The sequence below is a fragment of the Fukomys damarensis genome, unplaced genomic scaffold (genome assembly GCF_012274545.1).
Source record: "Fukomys damarensis isolate Sample0158 unplaced genomic scaffold, DMR_v1.0_HiC HiC_scaffold_39, whole genome shotgun sequence".
Classification (NCBI taxonomy): Eukaryota; Metazoa; Chordata; class Mammalia; order Rodentia; family Bathyergidae; genus Fukomys; species Fukomys damarensis.
Window position 1 is genome coordinate 20,309,381 of NW_022900951.1, and position 18,390 is coordinate 20,327,770.

Here is an 18,390-nt window from a genome sequence, read left to right on the forward strand (position 1 = left end):
TGTACCTTTTGTACATATAGAACTTGTCCTCTATTTGTCAATGAAAGGGCAGAGTATAAATAAACAAAGAGACAGGAGTTATAGCTGAGAGGTAGAGTGTTTTCCTTGCAAGAGGCTCTGAGCTCAATCCCCAGCAATAAAAACGACATAAAAACAAGAGAATTAAAGGGTAATCAAGCTAGGAAGAAAACCTGAATACTCATGACTGTATTTAAGTTAATGATAATGACATTCACTAAGTCAGAATTTTCCAGACCCCCTCAGTGGTTCCCTCTTCATCATCTTCTAAACTGAGACTAAGGAAAATTTTAATTGGTAAACTTGAAGAAGAGGAAGTATGTAGAGAAGTGCAAAATAAAAATAGAAAATCAAAATTAAGAAATGTGGAGAAGTCAAAGAAGTGAGAGAAAAATGTAGTCAAGTAATTGGAAAAAATAACTGGAAAATATTCAATATGCCAGAAGACTTAAAAAAAGAACTTTTTTGATAGGACATTCATTTTAAAATCTAAAGGTTTTTTGGTAATAAGTTTATTACCAAAAATAAGGTTGTTAGAACCCTTTTATTTAAACTAAGTATTCAGCATTAATACCTGTGATTAAGTACCTTCAATGTATATGAGGAAAGCCACAGAAAGGTTACAGAAATCAAGCATTTCATATTTATTTTTAGGTTCACTTAATTAACTAACCAAAAAAGGACTTATCCTCCTGTTTAAGCTGATGTATAATTAAGGTATCTTAGTACAAAGAATTTGTCCATAAAGCTAAATTAGAATGTAGGAGGGAAAACCTGAGGTTTTTCAGCTACACTTTTTAAAAAAATACAAATTTCTGAAAGCATTATTTATTCTTCCAAGAAAACACTGAGAAGCTTCTACAGGTGAGGCACTATAATAGGTGCTTTGGAGGATACAGAGGCAGATAAAATAAAGTTTCTTTTCACAAGTTTCTAACAGGCTGATCATCTAAGGACACTAGAGTAAATTTCCTCTCGTTTCTGAACCAGTTTCCTGAAATTGGTTCTGTATGCCTAGTGGTTGAGTTTTCCAGATAGTGCAGAGTTGACCATTATCAACATCAAGGACTTTGATTTTCAAATAGTGACCGGTAGGGACACCGAGCACACTTTCATCTCTTCTTAATCATGTAGGATCTCCACATGGGCCCAGGGGACTGTGCTAATCCATGATGTGGTCACGCTCTGAGGTCTGACCAAGAATCAGACTGTTTGATCTCGCATCCATGGCCGCAGACTGCTCTGCTTGATCATGTCTTGCATCATTAGTGATTGCTATTCAATGAGTCCCCTCTTTTAAGCTTTAAGATGTATTAATGTTCAGTGTTAAGCACATCTTGACCCTTGCTGCACCTCTACGTGGGTGGTGCTATTCCTGTCTTTTAGGTGGTTCTGGTGAGATTTAGAAGTATAAACAAACTTGCCTGGACCCAGGAAGTTTGTGGGTGCTTAAGCTTCAAACCCAGGTCTAACTGCGGCACCTGATCCTGCCACTACCATCCTGTGGGACTGGTCTTTTAGCTGAGGTCTGAAGCTTAAAACATTCTAAACATTGAATTTCTTTTTCTTACATTTGGTACCCAAAACTCATATTGTGGCAAAATTTGACCTGAACTGATTTAAGATGATAGTCTTTATCTTAGTATAAACGATCATATATTTAATTGTGCCACTATTGTATCTGTGTAATATTTTGTATTACATAAGTATGGTATATACTTCTTTGTACCTTCCTGAAGTAGACAAACCTTTCAATTCTGAAATCAACTAGCCCCGTGGGTTCCAGAGTAGAGATACTGACTTACCAGCTTGCTCTTACTGCTTACCACCCTCCGCCCTCGTGCTTCTAATTTGTTGCTCTGAATAAGCTGTGGGCTGGAAAATTCAAGCCTGTAAATTTTCACTACCTAAAGGAACTCATATAACGTTTTAGAATCATGAGTTCATACTGATATTCTCAGTTCCAATTTAACGCCACAGAGTTCTTATACTTCTCTATTCCAGAACTTCCTTCTCTCTGTTACAGAAGAAATCATTTGAAAGACGGTAAGGGAAACTTTAAATATGTCTGAATGCTGCAGTGGGGTTTTGCAGTAGGGAAGAGAAGTCAGGCTCAACTTCACATGCAGCAGGGACAAGTTGAGATTTGTAATTGAGAGTGTGGGGGGTCAGTGGGTAGAAAGTTACTAAGAGGAATCAAGGCTGGGGTGATTCCTGCTGGACCAATTCAACTAGTCAGGCAGGCCAGAGTCATTAGATACCCAGGGTAAGGGACAAGGAATTTGATCAGATATGAAGGATGATCCAATACCAAGGATAGGGGATAGTTGCAAGATTCTTGCAAAAACTGGCTCAAGCAGGCCAGGATAGAGCCCAAGGTCAGGGCCTACTCGAACATAGAACTCAGAGGAGCTTGACTGAAATTCACAAAGAAAAGACTCCGTCCTTCCATTCCTTTCTATTTAACCTGGATGCAAAACTTTTCTCTTGGCATGTGAAAATCTAGATTTACATTTTAACTTAGATAAGTAGGTCCTTCTTTATATGATGATACTATGACAAATATCAGCATTTTAGTGTATTTAAAACAAGAATATTTATACAGAACTTTAAGGAATACTATATATCACTTGACATAACCAGAATTATATAGAGAGAGTGGATGTTGGATGGTCATTTCGGGGGCATCACACCTCTTTCTCCCTTTCTTGGAATGGATATTTGGGGATTGAAGTACTCATCATAGTCAGAGTGATAAGAGGAAAAGTGAAGGAATCATGAATTAAAGATTTACCTACTGAAGGCCTTCAGTGTTCTCACTTAGAATGAGGGAAATGAGGGATAGATTAAGACTGCAATGTTTTATTATAACTTTTTAAAAATGGAAAAGGAGTCTAGGATCAGTCGAAAAGAAAGGTTCTGCAGATGACTTAAAAAGTGGGTTCCTGTTTTCAAGCCTTATTTGGTGAGCAAGGAAAGGAAGAAACTAGAATGTGACAAGAGTGTTAGAAAATTAGGTTTCTGAATCTCTCATTTTGTGCCTTTATCATATAGAGAAGAATAAGGAGAGTTTGGAAGAGAAAAGTACTTGATGAGTTTTGCTGATGTTGCACGTTTCGGAACAGCTTCCAGGGAGCATGGTGCTTCTGGAGGGCTTAGGCAGTGCAAGGGAATATCACGAAGAACAGGCGGGGCAGTGTTTATTGACCACTCGCTGCATGTCAGCCATTGTACATGTTAACACGTTTAGTTATTACAAGTTTAAGCCCCGCAAAACAGATTGAGGTGGCTGAGATTCAGAGGAGTAAAGAAGCTTGCCAAAGCTTTCATGACCCCAAAATAGAGAAGTTGTGGCTGAAAGCTATTTCTGTTTCCAAAGCTCCCCTCCTTTTTTCGTATCTTCCACCCTCTAGCCATTATCACTTTACAGAGAGTTGAGGGTGGCTGCAAGACCAGTCTTAGAACTATTCTCGCCACATGGCAGCAGGACAAGAGGCTTGGGTTTCTTCTTTCAGTTGCCTTTCTTATTGTGTCCTGTTGACATCAGTTTTATGCACAACCAGCTGAGAGCAACCTCCAAAAGGAAGAATCTTTGAACTTTTATTTTTAAAGTTGATAAACAAAAACATAAAAATCAGGCATCATATGGAATATTGATGCACATATACATTGTGTAATGTGTAAATCAGGGCAAACATCTTTATCTCCTCAAACGTTTATCATTTCTTTGTGATGAAAACATTCAAAGTCCTTTCAGTTTTTTCAAATACATGGTACAGATGCTCCCTGGTGGTCTAGTGGTTAGGGTTCAGTGTTCTCAAATACACAGTACGTTGCCAGTAGCTGTGGTCGCCCTACCATGCAATAATAGCATAACAGAACTGCTTGTTTCTATCCAACTGTAACTTAGAACCCATTGATCCACCTCTCCTCACTGTCTCCTTCCTCTGTCCTCTCCTGTTTGTGGTAGCCACCAGTTTACTCCCATCTTCTGTGAGATTTTTTTTTTTAGATTTTATGTGTGACTGAATTCATATGGGGCTTTTTTGTGTGTGTCGCTTTCTCATCAACACTGTCTTCCTCTCTCAGACATGTCATAGTAGATCGCTCTGCCTGTGAAGGTGTCGTGGGCTGGTTTCTCTGGAATCTATGAACCTGTAGCCCAGTCAGAGCCCCTCATCTCAAATCACAGAGCCTCCCAAGTCTGTGGCCACTTCCCACAGTGGCAGAGTTATGGTTCCTGAAGAAATACATTTGAAGAAAATCTTAAGAAACAGTTGGCACACAGTTGGTGAATATTTGTGGGATGAATGGATCTACTGCCTCCTGGAAATCCCTGTGAACAGCAGTGGATTTACATGGTCGGCTACTTTTGTACTTGGCAGTTTTCCTACAGTGTTTATTTGAAAACAAATTCTGATTATATCCCAGGTCACTTTTATACCCATTGGTAACACTAGAAATATATTTGTGTTAATAAAAAAAGCTTTCAAGATTGCCTCTTGGGATAAATGCTCTTTTTCTCTTATAATTAAATTATATTCTTAAACTTGCTATTAGAGAGGATAAAAATTTAACTAGAGACCGCAGGATTATTTAATTTCCTCTTCTCAACCAGTAATAGCTGTGTTACCATGAAAGCACTTTATTTCTCTGTTAGATTTGAAAATCATGGAACATTTTTCCTCTCTTAATAGGGAGAGATAATGCGTGTGAGAAAACGTCATACATGTTCCTACGAAAGGAACTTCCTGTGCGACTGGCTAACACAATGAGAGAAGTCAATCTTCTGCCGGATAACTTGCTGAACCGCCCTTCGGTGGGCTTGGTTCAGAGTTGGTAAGTAAAGTGCTTTACCTGAGCCTTCCACAATGCTCTGAACATTTGGCACTGGAACCATTTTCCGCAAAAGAAGCGCACATACTGCCCATCTGGGAATGAGTTACTGGGAATAGCTCAGTTTTCCATGCCATTAATAGGTTTTTCAAAAACTTACTTTCAAAAGTATTTCTAAATCATAATAGACACTTTCTTGACTTTTCAAATTTTATGTTTGTGGTTATAGAGATGGTTATTGAGTCTTAGCCCTGTTCCTTTTGTTTTCCTTTTAAAGAAGTTCCTTAAAGGTAGTATTTCGTATAGAAAGACCAAGTCATTTAAAGGGGACCCTCTGATTAGAAAAATATCAGCTCTCTGTTGTGCTTCATCTACCCTATGAAAAGTAAAAAATCTTAACAGAGTATACCTTAAAGTTAAAACTGTTGTAGCTCTTATGTATAAAGCAGATGCTGTTTAATCGAGGAAGTTGAATATGTGATGAAACGTCCCACTAGGTGAGCAGGGGGAGACCAGCAAGCACTTGGGTGTAAGAGCAGGTGGTGTGTTTTTAGAAAAGTATTTGCATGTATTTGAGAAACAGTGCAGGTTTTCTCTGTGTTGTAATAGCAAGGTTGAAGTCCTTGGAGAAAGCGGGAGTAGTTCAGGAGGCCACACACAGTGCTGTGGGGACACAGAGGAGGGGCAAAGAGAATTGTCTGAAGTCTTGCATTGTCCCTTGGTGGGTGGTGTAATTGTACCCATCACACAGAAACACCTTAGAAGAAGAAACACGGTGGACAGATATAAGGAGCTATGGATCCTTATATATGGAACTGTTTATCAGCTTGCATTAAAAGGGTTTGTGAAGACAAAGTTATTGAAAGAGAATGGACAGCCCTTCCTCAGTAATACTATAAATTCTTAGGGACAAATGGATCATCTGAGAAGCACTATGTTAGATGGTCTTAGAGGAACAGTGTTCAGTCTCTCTCCTAGGAAAGCAGCAGGACTCTGCCCCTGCACCTTACAGTGCAGGAAAGATCCAAGAGACAGTGACATCGTAGTCAGCTGCATTCTGCTCTGAATTTATAGCTTGTTCGAGAAAGTGGCAGCAGGTACTTGTTTGCATGAAACTTCTTTTGTTTTTTATTTTAAAGCTTCATTCCATAAACTGGCCTTTCCTCATTTGTGCTTTTTAAATTAGTACATATTAATTATACAAAATATTGGGTTTCATCATGGTGTTGTCATACATACATATAACATACTGTGATCATATCCATTCTGCCATTCCTTTCCCTTCCTACTCTCTTCATCTCCTTAGTCTACATGAGACTTCTTTATTGCTTCAAGAGCATTAGAGATTTTCCAGCAGAAATTATAAATGACTATCAAGTACCACTGTGGTAAGGATTCTAGGTGGGCATGATCAAGTCTCCTGAACTGGTGGTTTCATTTTCTATTTCTTGTGTGCTAGCTACTTCAGGAACTTCAAAGTAAATTACTGGCCCGGCAGTGTTTTCCAACACCAGCCACCGATTCCCTGATTTTCTGACACCAACTGGGTATTCAACAACTCGGTTCAATCCCGATGCTAAGTACCTGAAGTCAGCTCGGGCCCCATAGCTTAAAAGACCAGTCTCTCAAGACTGACCCCCATTCACCTGGCTACCTCCAAGCCCTGTGTCATCTGTGCTTTTGACTGAGTGGATGTAAATTGAGTTTGCATGACCTTCTTGTCAGGCTTGATAATTTTCTAGAATGGCTCACAACTCAGGAAAGTACTTTGCTTATGTTGACGGGTTTATGGTAAATGATACAACTCAGGAATAACCAGGTGGCAGAAATGCATAGGGCAAGGTGTGGGGGATGTGTGTAGCTTTGTGCCAGCTCTGGGCACAGCACCTTCCTATCTTCTATAACCTAGAAGCTTTCAGACTCGCTGTATTGTAGGGTTTTTATAGAGCATAATCTCTAGACTCCTTCCTCCCAGAGGTTGAGAGTGGAGCTGAAGGTTCTAGCCCTCTAAACATGACTCTCTGGCGACCAGCCCCATCTAGGGGCCCCATCCTAAGTCACCTCGTTAGCATAAGCTCAGGTGTGATCAAAAGGGATTCCTTATGAATAGCAGAAGGTATTCTTTTCATTCAGGGAATTCTGCAGGTTTAAGAAACTGTGTCTGGACAAGGACAAACGCCAAATGTATTTTTGTATCATAACCACACTGGCAAAGTATAGTGTCAAACAAATTACTGTGTCAACTCTTTTTTTTTTTAGTGTTTGTTTCTTTTTCATTCTTCTTCTATACAAATTCCAAATATGTGCATATACTTTAAACATTCTATTTTGAAATCATCTTCTACTTAAGAGAATGACTGCAGCTGGGTATAGTGGTACATGTTTAATCCCAGCACTCTGAGAGGCTGAGGCAAGAGGACTGAAAAAGTTTGATCCCAGACTGGGCAACTTAGCAAAACCTCTGTCTCAAAATTAAAAATAAATCAGAGCAGGGCTAGGGATTTAGCTCAGTGGTGCCACCACCTGCCTCTCAATTGCAAGGGCCTGAGTTCGATCCCTAGCACAAAAAAAAAAAAAAAAATCAGAACTGGTGATGTAGCTCTGTATGAAGGCCCTGGGCCTGAGTTCAATTTCTAGTTCTGAGACAGAGCGGGAAGGGGGTAAAGGGAAGAAATGGGGAAAGGGAGAGGAGAGAGGGAGAAGAAAAAAGAAGAGAATAGAAAAGGGGAGGAGAGGAGAAACACTGAGATTGAGTACAAAACTAGTAGAAAGAACTTCCATATACCTTTACTCAGATTTATCAATTAACATTAGGCCATATTAGTTTTATCACTGTCATTTAGAATTCATGTTCTCTATGTGTATGTATTATGTATATATGTGTTTATGTGTGCTACTCACACATAGCTCTATGAAAGAGTTGCGAAAGTTGACAGTCAGAATGGAGTCACTTGTGTCATCAAAAAATAAGTAAAACAAAGAAGTTATAAAGAAAGAGTTTTTATACATGATTGCCTGATAGTAACTACCACAAATGTCTGCCAGAACTACAAGTTTGCAGAGGCCACTACAACCTTATCCAAGAAGTATTTCTGTAAGGACATCTGCCAGTACCTGTTTGACCTTGGACAAATGCCATTCTTGTTATTAACCATTGTGCTCATGACCTTCAGGAAGTTTAACATTGGTACAGTAATATTTCCTAATATGTAGAACTTGTTATCATTTTACTAATTGTTTTAATAGTGCTCTTTTTTTAAAGCAATTTCCCCTCCATTTAGGAATCCAGTCCAGGATCATGCATTTGTATGTTTTTGTCATTTGTATGTTTTTGTCATTTCCTTTTGTTTTTAACCTCTTGGAGATTGCAACTGATCTAAGAGATGCCAACTCTTCTTACATATCGCTAAGGGGTAACACCTGACCTGCTATTGCTGCAGGGTTAAAAGTGAATTTGATATATGACTGTCCCCTCAGTCATGGAATGTTCTTCTTGCTGCCTTGATTTTTAGGCTAGGAATCTCAGGGTAGTCTTGGATTCCTCTCCATTTTTGCCTTTGTTCTTTAAAGGACTGCCCCCTTTGGGAAGGACAGGAGGCCTGCCTAAACTTGCTTGCACACGGCAAGACAGAAGGCATCTTTGGGGCTGGCCAACTGCTGTGACCTCCCAGGGTTTTGTGTGTGTGTGTGTGTGTGTGTGTGTGTGTGTGTGTGTGTGTGTGCCAGGGATCGAACTCAGGACCTTGCTCTTGTGAGGCAGGCGTGGTGTCACTGAGCTAAATTCCTGGCCCTCTCCCAGGGTATTTTGACCTGATGACTTTTACAGTACCTAGCCTATAACCTTATGTGCCCAGAAACTTTTTTTTTTTTGAGACAGGGTCTTGCTGTGTAGTTCAGTTACCTTGAACTCACTATGTATCCCACACTGGCCTCGAACTCGTGGTGATTCTCCAGCTTCAGCCTCCTGAGAGCTGGATTTACAGCCATGCACCACCATACCCAGCAGTGCCAGAAACTAAAAAACTATTACCAGAGAATGAGTGTATCAGATGCATTTTTCAAAAGCTTATGTGAGTCTGATGAATCAGGTCATTTTTGTTTGTAGGTTCCTATGTGTAACAGTCATTTTAGTCACTTGAGTGTCCTCATCCTCTATAATAGGATTAGTGCTTATTAGAAATGGTTAGACTATAAAGAGAAATGGTTAGAATAAAGGGATAACTCAGAGTATGTTAAACTCCAAAGCAGCTGTACTGGATCTAGTAGATTCTGGCTGAATTTACCTGACATTTTTCTGTGTTCCCCAGATCTTGATGTTGTAAGCATTCTTTTTCTTGTACTAGTCCTTACTGAGATGTAGAAATATTCTTAATCCAGACGCTATCTGAGGACCTAAAATACATTCCTCCATTTGGTATTGATGAAATTAATTTTGGTCTGAGAAGGCACCTTCTTTATTTTCTATTTCTAAATTCTTGGGTGTGTACTTCAGTGTCATTCATGTGCGTCTTAAAATTTAAATGCATATTTTTGGTAGTCAAATCATAAACTTGGGATATCAGCTAGGATATGTTTGTAATAGCAGCGAATGGAGCTAACCCTGGCTTGTGTAACTAGAAGGTCCAGCTGTAGGGATGAGATTTTGAGGTTGCTTTGAATCACAGATTCATAGGCTCCCAGAGCCCTGCTTTTGATGGTATTGGCTTCATTTTTAGGCTCAGTTCCCTCTTGGTGGCATAATAGCTATAGCAGTTCTGGACATCCACACAGCACGCTATAGAAAAGCAAAGCAAGATGATTTACTTCCCAAAGACCTCCTTTGACTGGCATGAATTGAGGCTGTGTGGCCATTCCGGAGCCAATCCCTGTTTCAGGGAAAGTACATGCAGTTATAGGCTTAGACCTGGACTACTAGACTAATTAATAATTTGTGGCAAGAGAGAAATTGGGTCCCCACACACTTTGGAGACAACAGCTTCTCCCGAAGCACTTGATCTACACGTTGGGATGAGATGAAAGTTGAGGGAAAACTGGAGTACTCTTGGGAAGAGGGAAAGAGGAATGGACGCTGGGTAGGCAACTAATAGTAACTCTTATTTTTTAGGTACATGCAAAGTTTTCTTGAACTGTTAGAATATGAAAATAAGAGCCCTGAGGATCCAAAGGTCTTAGATAAGTAAGTATACTACCACTTACCTGAAAGTAAAAGTAACTAGGTAAAAAAATGTTTTGGTAAATGGAACTCATGTCATTAAGACTTAGGAAATAAAATTTGGACAAAAGCGTTGGTTTCCTTAGTGAGTAAATGACTCAACGTTGGAGTTTTTAAATTTTTAAGTTAAGAATAATGCTACTTCAAATTGCTGTTTCATGACCCAATTCTTAATACATTTAGTCAGAGTGAACTGGGCACTAACTTTAAACATTGCAGTAAATGTTCCATCTAGTGGTAGGTTTAAGAATGCAGTGGTCTCCACATAGGTAGGAATTATCTACTCAGTCCTTTCTTTGCAATTTAAAATTTTTTTCACTGGGGTATTACATTTGAGCACAGAAAAACTCTAACGGTTTTATTTTAGAGAAGCGTAAAAGAATGTGCTTTTAATATAACAACCTGTATCCTGTTGCTGCCATTATGCACAAAGAGTGCTAAGTTCTCATGCTGATGGAAAGTATTTGTTTTTCAAGAAACACTAACCCTTGCTCTGTGAGTTTTTTCTCCAAGACAAATTGTTTCCTTCACATTAATTTCTTTCCATTTCATATAGACACGAGTGAATACACATGGCAGGCCTGTTGCGCTGAGAAATTTCTAAGAATTCACCTAATCCACGTAGTTGTTAGGCAGACACTAGACTTACAAGTTTTCCACGAAAAGAGCTAGGGAAACAGCAGTTATACAGACAGCCTTAGGTAGTATTTAACCTAGATCTCTGAATTCGCAAATAAGGAAACTGAAGTCAGAGATGTGAATGACTTGCCCGAGACTGTGACTGTTCTTAGCAGTCACAGTTCCTTTTCCCTGGCGCACTGTGTTCTTTGCCATGTACCCTACTGGCAGAACTGCTGGTTTGCTTCATGAGTAATTAGCCAAATTTAGTTATAAATTAAGATGCAAAGGGGAAAGGGCCCTGGCCTGTTTTATACTTTGCTAAGTGTTTTGTCGAACAAGCCTGTGAAATGCAGAAGGAACAAGCATTAGATTGGAGCCGCAAATGCAGTGGTTTCCTCGATACAAACCAGTGCTGTCACTAAAGGTATCAGTATCAAATGAATTGAATCCAGAAGCTGTGTTTTCTCAAAAGTCATTAGGTGGTGACAGTTTTTTCAGCTGAAAAATCTTACAAATGAGGGCTAGCCGCCCTATCTGTAAATTTGAGGACATGAATTTGTAGAAGTACATGATATGAAGTTTCTGCATGTTTTTCTGGACTCCTGTCTTGATTTCTGGAACAGATTATCAATCCGATGCAATATATGGGCATAAGCCTACTTTGTAAACAGCCAGCCCTGAATCCAGCGTGTTGTAGGTCTTCATGATAATAGCTCTCACTCAATGAAGCTCGGTAACTTGTCAGGTTCACCAGCCTGCTTAGGAACCCTGGGATTTGAAAAGCTTCTGTTCTTGGTGAGAGGGGAGTAAGGTTAGCGAGTGGCATGGGGGTGGCCTCTTCCGTTTAGTGAGCGATTGCCAGCTGGGGAATCATTTTAGTGAAGTGAAAGTAGCATAGAAATGAGCATATTGATCACAAGGTAGAGTTGAGAAGAGCCTGAAGGATTGGGGAAGCACTGTGGGAATGAGGTCAGCCTCATCTCTTCAGATAAACTGAGATGCTTCTCTACTACAGTAAATTGTTTCATTTTAAGACTGTTTAACTTATATCAACGTTGCAGAGTATTACATAAGGACAAATTGTCCATTGTAAAATTTCTGCTGAATAATTGTGCCCTTCTGATTTCTGAGTTGTTTATTCATCTTTGCTGTCATTGTATGTATATATGTGTTACAATAATAGATTATTGAGAAGTAAGACTGTTTAGATAAGTAAAAGTGAAACTTCTCCCAAATTTCTACTAGCAAGGGACAGCCACTGTTAACATTTTCCTTCTGCCTGTGATTTTTCCCAAGCGTGCCTGTATTTATATGAATAAAGATTTTTATAAAGGTGTCTGCATCACAGATCCGTACCAACCCTTCACTGACGCATACATTCACACAAACGCGTTATCAGGTAAACCCTTCCTGCCCGCTCCTTTCTTGTCCCCTCCCCTCCCCTTCTCTCTCTTTTCCTCTCCTCTCTTCCCCTTTATCCTTCACTCCTTTCCCCTTTCCCATTTTCTTTCCTTTGCCCTTTCCTTTCCACAGTACTGGAGATTGAACCCAGGCCCTTTGCGCTGAGCTACATCCCCAGCCCTTTTTATTTTTTATTTTGAGACAAGGTCTCACTGAGTCCCTGAGTTTCTCAGGCTGGCTTCAAACTGTTGATATCCTCCTGCTTCACCCTCCCAGAGTACTGTGATTACAGGCGTGCACCACCGTTCCCAGTTTTAATTTCTGTACGAACATCATAGGCAGTGATATCCAAACTTTTAGAGACGAGTGTCCAAACTGCAACCCAAACCCCACTTCTTTATCGCAGAGTGCCAGCAGTGCTACTCAACCGAAATGCTGAGGTTTAGTTTAGAAAAAAAAAAAAACAACTCATAAGGTTAACATCTTTTGTCTTAAAAGGAAAACAAATAACACATGTGCCATAGGTTTGCCACCACTGTCATCGCATGTACTTGCACAAACTAAGATGGCTATGATGTTCCTAAGCTATATGACTTTATGACAGTACCAGTGTGTATGGTTTCTGTCATTGATAGAAACACCATTGTGTGGTGTCTTACTATTAGTATTCTTTTTTGGCGGGGGGAGTTTTGAGACAGGGGCTCACTATGTAGTTGAGACTGACCTGGAACTCAATATGTAGCCCAGGCTGGTCTGGAACTCACAGCGATCCTCCTGCCTCAGCCTCCCGAGTGCTGGGATTATGACTATAAGTATTCTGTTGTTAGAATTTACATTGGTTGGTTTACACTTTTCTTGCTACTACAAGCAGTGCTCTGTACAAAGGCTGTTAGAAACAGCTGTTCACTTTGTCCAGTTGTTTTGCTAGGATCAGCCCTGGAAATGAAATTATTTTATTCAAGTTTTGATTTATGTTGTTAAATTGCCCTTTAAAATGTGTCAGTTAAGCTTCCATACTATCAATATGTACCAGGCTGGTCTGGAACTCACAGCGATCCTCCTGCCTCAGCCTCCCGAGTGCTGGGATTATGACTATAAGTATTCTGTTGTTAGAATTTACATTGGTTGGTTTACACTTTTCTTGCTACTACAAGCAGTGCTCTGTACAAAGGCTGTTAGAAACAGCTGTTCACTTTGTCCAGTTGTTTTGCTAGGATCAGCCCTGGAAATGAAATTATTTTATTCAAGTTTTGATTTATGTTGTTAAATTGCCCTTTAAAATGTGTCAGTTAAGCTTCCATACTCTACTGACACTCGTTATTCTTTGTCAGTCTGGTAAATAGAGAATAGTATTAGATTTATTTTTTAACTTTCCTTTTTTGTGAGGTTAAAGTTATTAGCATTTCTGTTTTTGCTCTTTGGTAAAATTTCCATTGATACCCTTTACCTAGTTTTGTGATAGGGTGCTTTTCTTTTCCTTTATTAAGTATAATAACTTCTGCAGTATATTTTTCTAGTTTCACTGTTTTTTTGTGTATAGTGTATGTCTCTGTAGAATTACTGAAATTCTACATAGCCATGCCATTTGTTTCTGCCATTTGAATTAAGCTGAGAACAGTCTTCCTAACCCCAAAGTTATACTCTTACCCACTTGATTTTCTTTTATCATTTCTACAATTTCACTCTTTTACTTTTTAAATCCACTTTTTTTTTGCTTTAAGGCTTGAATCTGGCATGTGACTTTAAATATTAGCCTGCTGTCCCAATTAATTTGATTATTCTCCTACTGCCTTGCAATGTTGCTTACTCAGTATGCTAAATTTTGAGCATACACTCATGCTTACCCTTGAGCCAAACTTTTTTATTTGGTTCCATTGATTGATTTCTCTTTTTAATTCTTAGATATAATTTAATATTTTTCTTACCTATCTTTACAATACTATGCCAGAACTTAAATTTACTTATTTACTATATGAGACTGGATCTTCTTGTGTTGCCCAGGCTCGTCTTGAGTTTCTGGGCTCAAGCAGTCCTCCCGCTTTCTGTCTCCTGAGTAGCTGGAACCATAGGTACATGCCACTGTGCCCTGCCAAATAAATTTATTTTAGTTGCCTTTCTTTTATCTATATGTCTTCATTACATTTTATTGCTGTAAAGAAATTTACTTCAAAAAGTTGTTCCTAAAAAGTTTGGCATTCTTTGTTTATTGAGGGAAGCTATTGCTTTGAAACTCCATTAATCCTTGGAGTTTTTTTTAGGAGGGATTGTCCTCATTGTCGGAAGAAATATTGATGTGTTCTGTAATTCTTTACTCACCAAACGTTTCTAGAACCTGTATTATATGTAATTAGTAACCCAAAAAGTCAGTGGATTCCTAGGGACCTTTTACTTTTCATCATTTATTTATTTATTTATTTAGGTACCAGGAATCAAACTTGGGACCTTGCACTTCCGAGGCAGGCATCAGCACTACTGAGCTAAATCCCTAGCCCCAGAACCTTTTACTTTTTGCATGTTTCAAAGAAGAATTTCTGTAGAAAGTTTTAATCAAAAACTTGGGTAATGCTTTAGTTTCTTGTGAGTATTTCCTTTTAGCACATAATGAAAATCTACAAAAATATGAGTAGATAAACAGCCTGGCAACGCAGCTGGGAAGTGTGAGCATCAGCCTGTGAGATACAAAGACTGATCATGTTTTATTTCCTTCCCACACAGCTTTCTACAAGTTCTCATTAAAGTTAGAAATAGACACAACGATGTGGTTCCTACAATGGCACAAGGAGTGATTGAATACAAGGAGAAGTTTGGATTTGATCCCTTAATTAGCAGTAACATTCAATATTTTCTGGATCGATTTTACACCAATCGCATCTCTTTTCGCATGCTTATTAACCAGCATAGTAAGTTGGGTTTTGTTGTTCCAGTTTTGAAAAGGTAACCAGAATGATTTCTCCCGCAAGTTTTCCCATTGCTTTCCTGTTAATTCACTGAGCTACATTTTTGACTACAGAAATTGTATTTCTGTGTTAATTTTTGAATCCTGCTACATTGCTAAATTTAGTTATTAATTCTACATTGTTGGTAGAAATATAAATTGCTACAACCACTATAGAAAAATCTGTATGGGGATTCCTCAAAAAATGAAAACTAGAAATTCTCTTTGACCCAGCTATTCTCCTTCTAGGTATCTTCCCAAAAGAGTTAAAACATGCACACCGTGTTTATAGCAGCACAATTCATAATAGCTGAATCTTGAAAGCAGCCTATATGCCCATCAGTAGATGAATAGATAAAGGAAATGTGATGTTTACACACAGTGGAATACTACTGTGTCCCAAAGAGGGATAAACGGGTCATTTGTAGGAAAATGGATGCACCTTGAGATTATAATATTAAATGAAATAAATCAGACCCACAGGCTTAAATATTGCATGGTTTCTCTTACATGAGAAACCCAAAATACAAATAAAGAGAAAAAGAAAAGATAATAGGAAGTAGAGAGTTAGATGTTTCTCATATAGGAATGGGAGCAAGTAATAGAGGGAGAATGGAGGGAGGGAAGGGGAGAAATGGGACGAAGAAAGGAATTAAGATGTGTTATGCACATGTACCAACTCCACACAAGAAATGTAATCATTACATACTGCAAACAGGTACTAGTAAAAAAGAAAACATTGAAAAAAATTCATTTCTAGTTCAGTTTTTCTAAGTGAATCTTGTCTACCAAAAAGCTATTAATTAGGATTTTTTTGTTAAACAAGATCCTTGAAAGATGTTTTTGATGCTCCTCTGCCATGACATTCTTGGAGGGGACGAGGGACCAGCAACTAGGTGTTCATGTCTGAATATCTTCATGTGTTCTACTTTTTATCCAGGATATTATGCATTTTCCTTTTTAGTTTTGAAAACATCAGTACTGGAACACAGAATTGGCATATTAGCAAATAAGCATTCAATGGTTTTGTTTCAGGGAGCAGTGAAATTCATTTAAGTGATATTATCAGTTCATAATCCCTCACTGAGAGTTTTAGTCTGTTCTCTAGAGTAATAAGAACATATTTAAAAAACTAAAATTGTCTCATCACGGAAAACTTTCTGGTTCATTTTCAGCGTTGTCTCTCTGACTGATTTCATAATTCTTAAGAAAAACCATTCACACATCTACAATCTACAGCCTAATTCGTTGTCCTTGTTGAACCAGGCAGTGGACAGAGCACCTTTATTTTACTAATCTATTTGGATCAGCTAATGTTATACAAATATTAAAAATGGCTTGATTTTAAATGCATAACATTTAAGAACAAATACATGGCAATTTACATTTAAAAAGAACCTAAATACTATTCAACTGAACTATTTAGATAACTGCAGTTCCTTTCTGATGTAAATATGTTCACATACCTAAATATGTTAATGTTTTTGGATCATCAGTTAAGCTTGTAGAGCTCTGATTTTCCCCTTAATCATTAGAACTTTAAGTGCTGAATTAATGCCTATACTTACCATTTTTCACATTTTAAGCTTTCCTGTTTTATTTAGCCATTTTTTGTGGAGTCCAAGTTATTCCCAATTTTTGCTTGATTTAAACATAAGTACAGCAGGGCTTGGGGTATATAGCTCAGTGGTAGAACTCTTGCCTAGCATGTATGAGGCCCTGGATTTGATTCCCATGCACCATCAAAAAATAAACCTATAAAATTTTGGATTGAGAATGCTTTTATCTTTGGGGCTTCTTTATGCTTTTCTTCAGAAATGAAATTTTGCAAATGTTATGTATGGTGAAATTATCTAAATTTTTTTTAAAGATACTTGAAAAATATTGTTTGTATGTATGACATGGAAAGTAATCTCTATGACAGAGGTGTTTGAAATGTTGCCAGGGAAGGCACCATACAGACCTATCCAAATGGTATGCACTGTGTGTTCTGAATATTTAACAGATAGCAGGACAAATGTCTGGAGTAGTCCCGAGAAAGTGAGTAAACTTTCAGACTAAGGGTGAAAGTAATTTTCTTCTTCCATCGCACTGGCTTGAGAAAAGGTTGGGCCTCCACACACATCACTGCTTTAGGATCTGCCCACTATAATGACAGATCTTGAAGCACATCCTGCTTTCTTATTTGGCTGGTAGGGTTGCTCATGTATTTCTCTGCTTGACCATCCCAAACTGCTATATTTTAATCCTGTTTTTTCCTTTTTGTGTTTAGCACTTCTGTTTGGCGATGACACTAATCCTGCCCATCCTAAACACATAGGAAGTATTGATCCCACCTGTGATGTGGCTGATGTGGTGAAAGGTAAGGAAAGCAGTGTAGTGTCATTGACTGCAGCTCAAATGGCAAAGTGATTTCTAGCCATTTAATCCAATGTTCTTTCTAGACAGTTCAGGTAAAGATGTGTAATTTGTAATGCTCCAGATGTGTCTATTTCATTGATCCAGGGCTACACTTGTAGCTCTGTCTCAAGCAGGAAACATTTAAGTAAGATTCTAAGCACTGTTATCTGAAAATTTCCTCATTTTAAAATTAGGCTGAGTTCACATATTTGTGAAATGTAAGCATCTCTGTTTTGCAGCCCTGGTATTAGACTCTGTTGGCATGTGAGCTTAGCTAGAAACTGCCAATAGCCTCAGCAGAGAGCCAGGCCTTATAGTCAGAAATCCCTGGCACCCAGTACTTTGAATCTGAACAGTAGTTTCCTCGTTATTCATTTAGGATAAATGCTATCTCCAGAAAGCTTGCCTGTGTGTGAGTGATCCACCAGGTTCCTGCACCTTTTTTATCTTTTTTTCAGCATTGTGATTATTCTGTGTGGCTTCAAATTCCCAACCAGTGCCTTTCTCCTGGTTGTGTCTCCTACTGTGCTCTTCATCTCTCTTCTAAACACTCCCCTTGCAAGGTTTCACACCTACAGCTCTCCCTGGTCTCCTTTGAGGATCTCTGTTTCTCTTCAGCAGCCATAGCTAAGGCAAACCTGTGTGACTTGTTTAACCTGGGCATTCCTAAACCCAGGGATGAGGACTCAAGGCCCAGTGGTCCTAGCTCAGCCTGAATGCTAAGCTGCTTCTGTTTAGTCAGAAAACATTTACTCACATTATTTCAGTAACAAGGTGAATAGGCCCAGCTTATATATTATATCTGTACTTTTTTTTGAATTGTAATAAAATATCAGGCTTCGTGTCTTAAACTTGTTGTGTAACTCACCTAGAACCTAGGTGAATATAAATATTTCTTGGTTTGATAAATTTTAAACCTTTTGATAATTTGCTTTTTTTTTTTTTTTTTTTTTTTTTTTTTTTTTTT

The 18,390-nt window shown here is 38.5% G+C and overlaps 1 protein-coding gene across 1 annotated transcript in view; it reads left to right on the forward strand.

The window, feature by feature from the left end:
• The first annotated feature begins 4,720 nt into the window (after positions 1-4,720).
• The window catches only part of Pdk3 (pyruvate dehydrogenase kinase 3), a 50,309-nt gene continuing 36,639 nt past the window's right edge, over positions 4,721-18,390 (forward strand). Inside the window, exons 1-4 of the mRNA XM_010607156.2 lie at positions 4,721-4,857; positions 9,959-10,030; positions 14,804-14,988; positions 17,296-17,385. Of these exons, the coding sequence (XP_010605458.1) occupies positions 4,748-4,857; positions 9,959-10,030; positions 14,804-14,988; positions 17,296-17,385 (457 nt within the window). The 5' untranslated portion in view covers positions 4,721-4,747. The remainder of the gene's footprint in view (positions 4,858-9,958; positions 10,031-14,803; positions 14,989-17,295; positions 17,386-18,390) is intronic.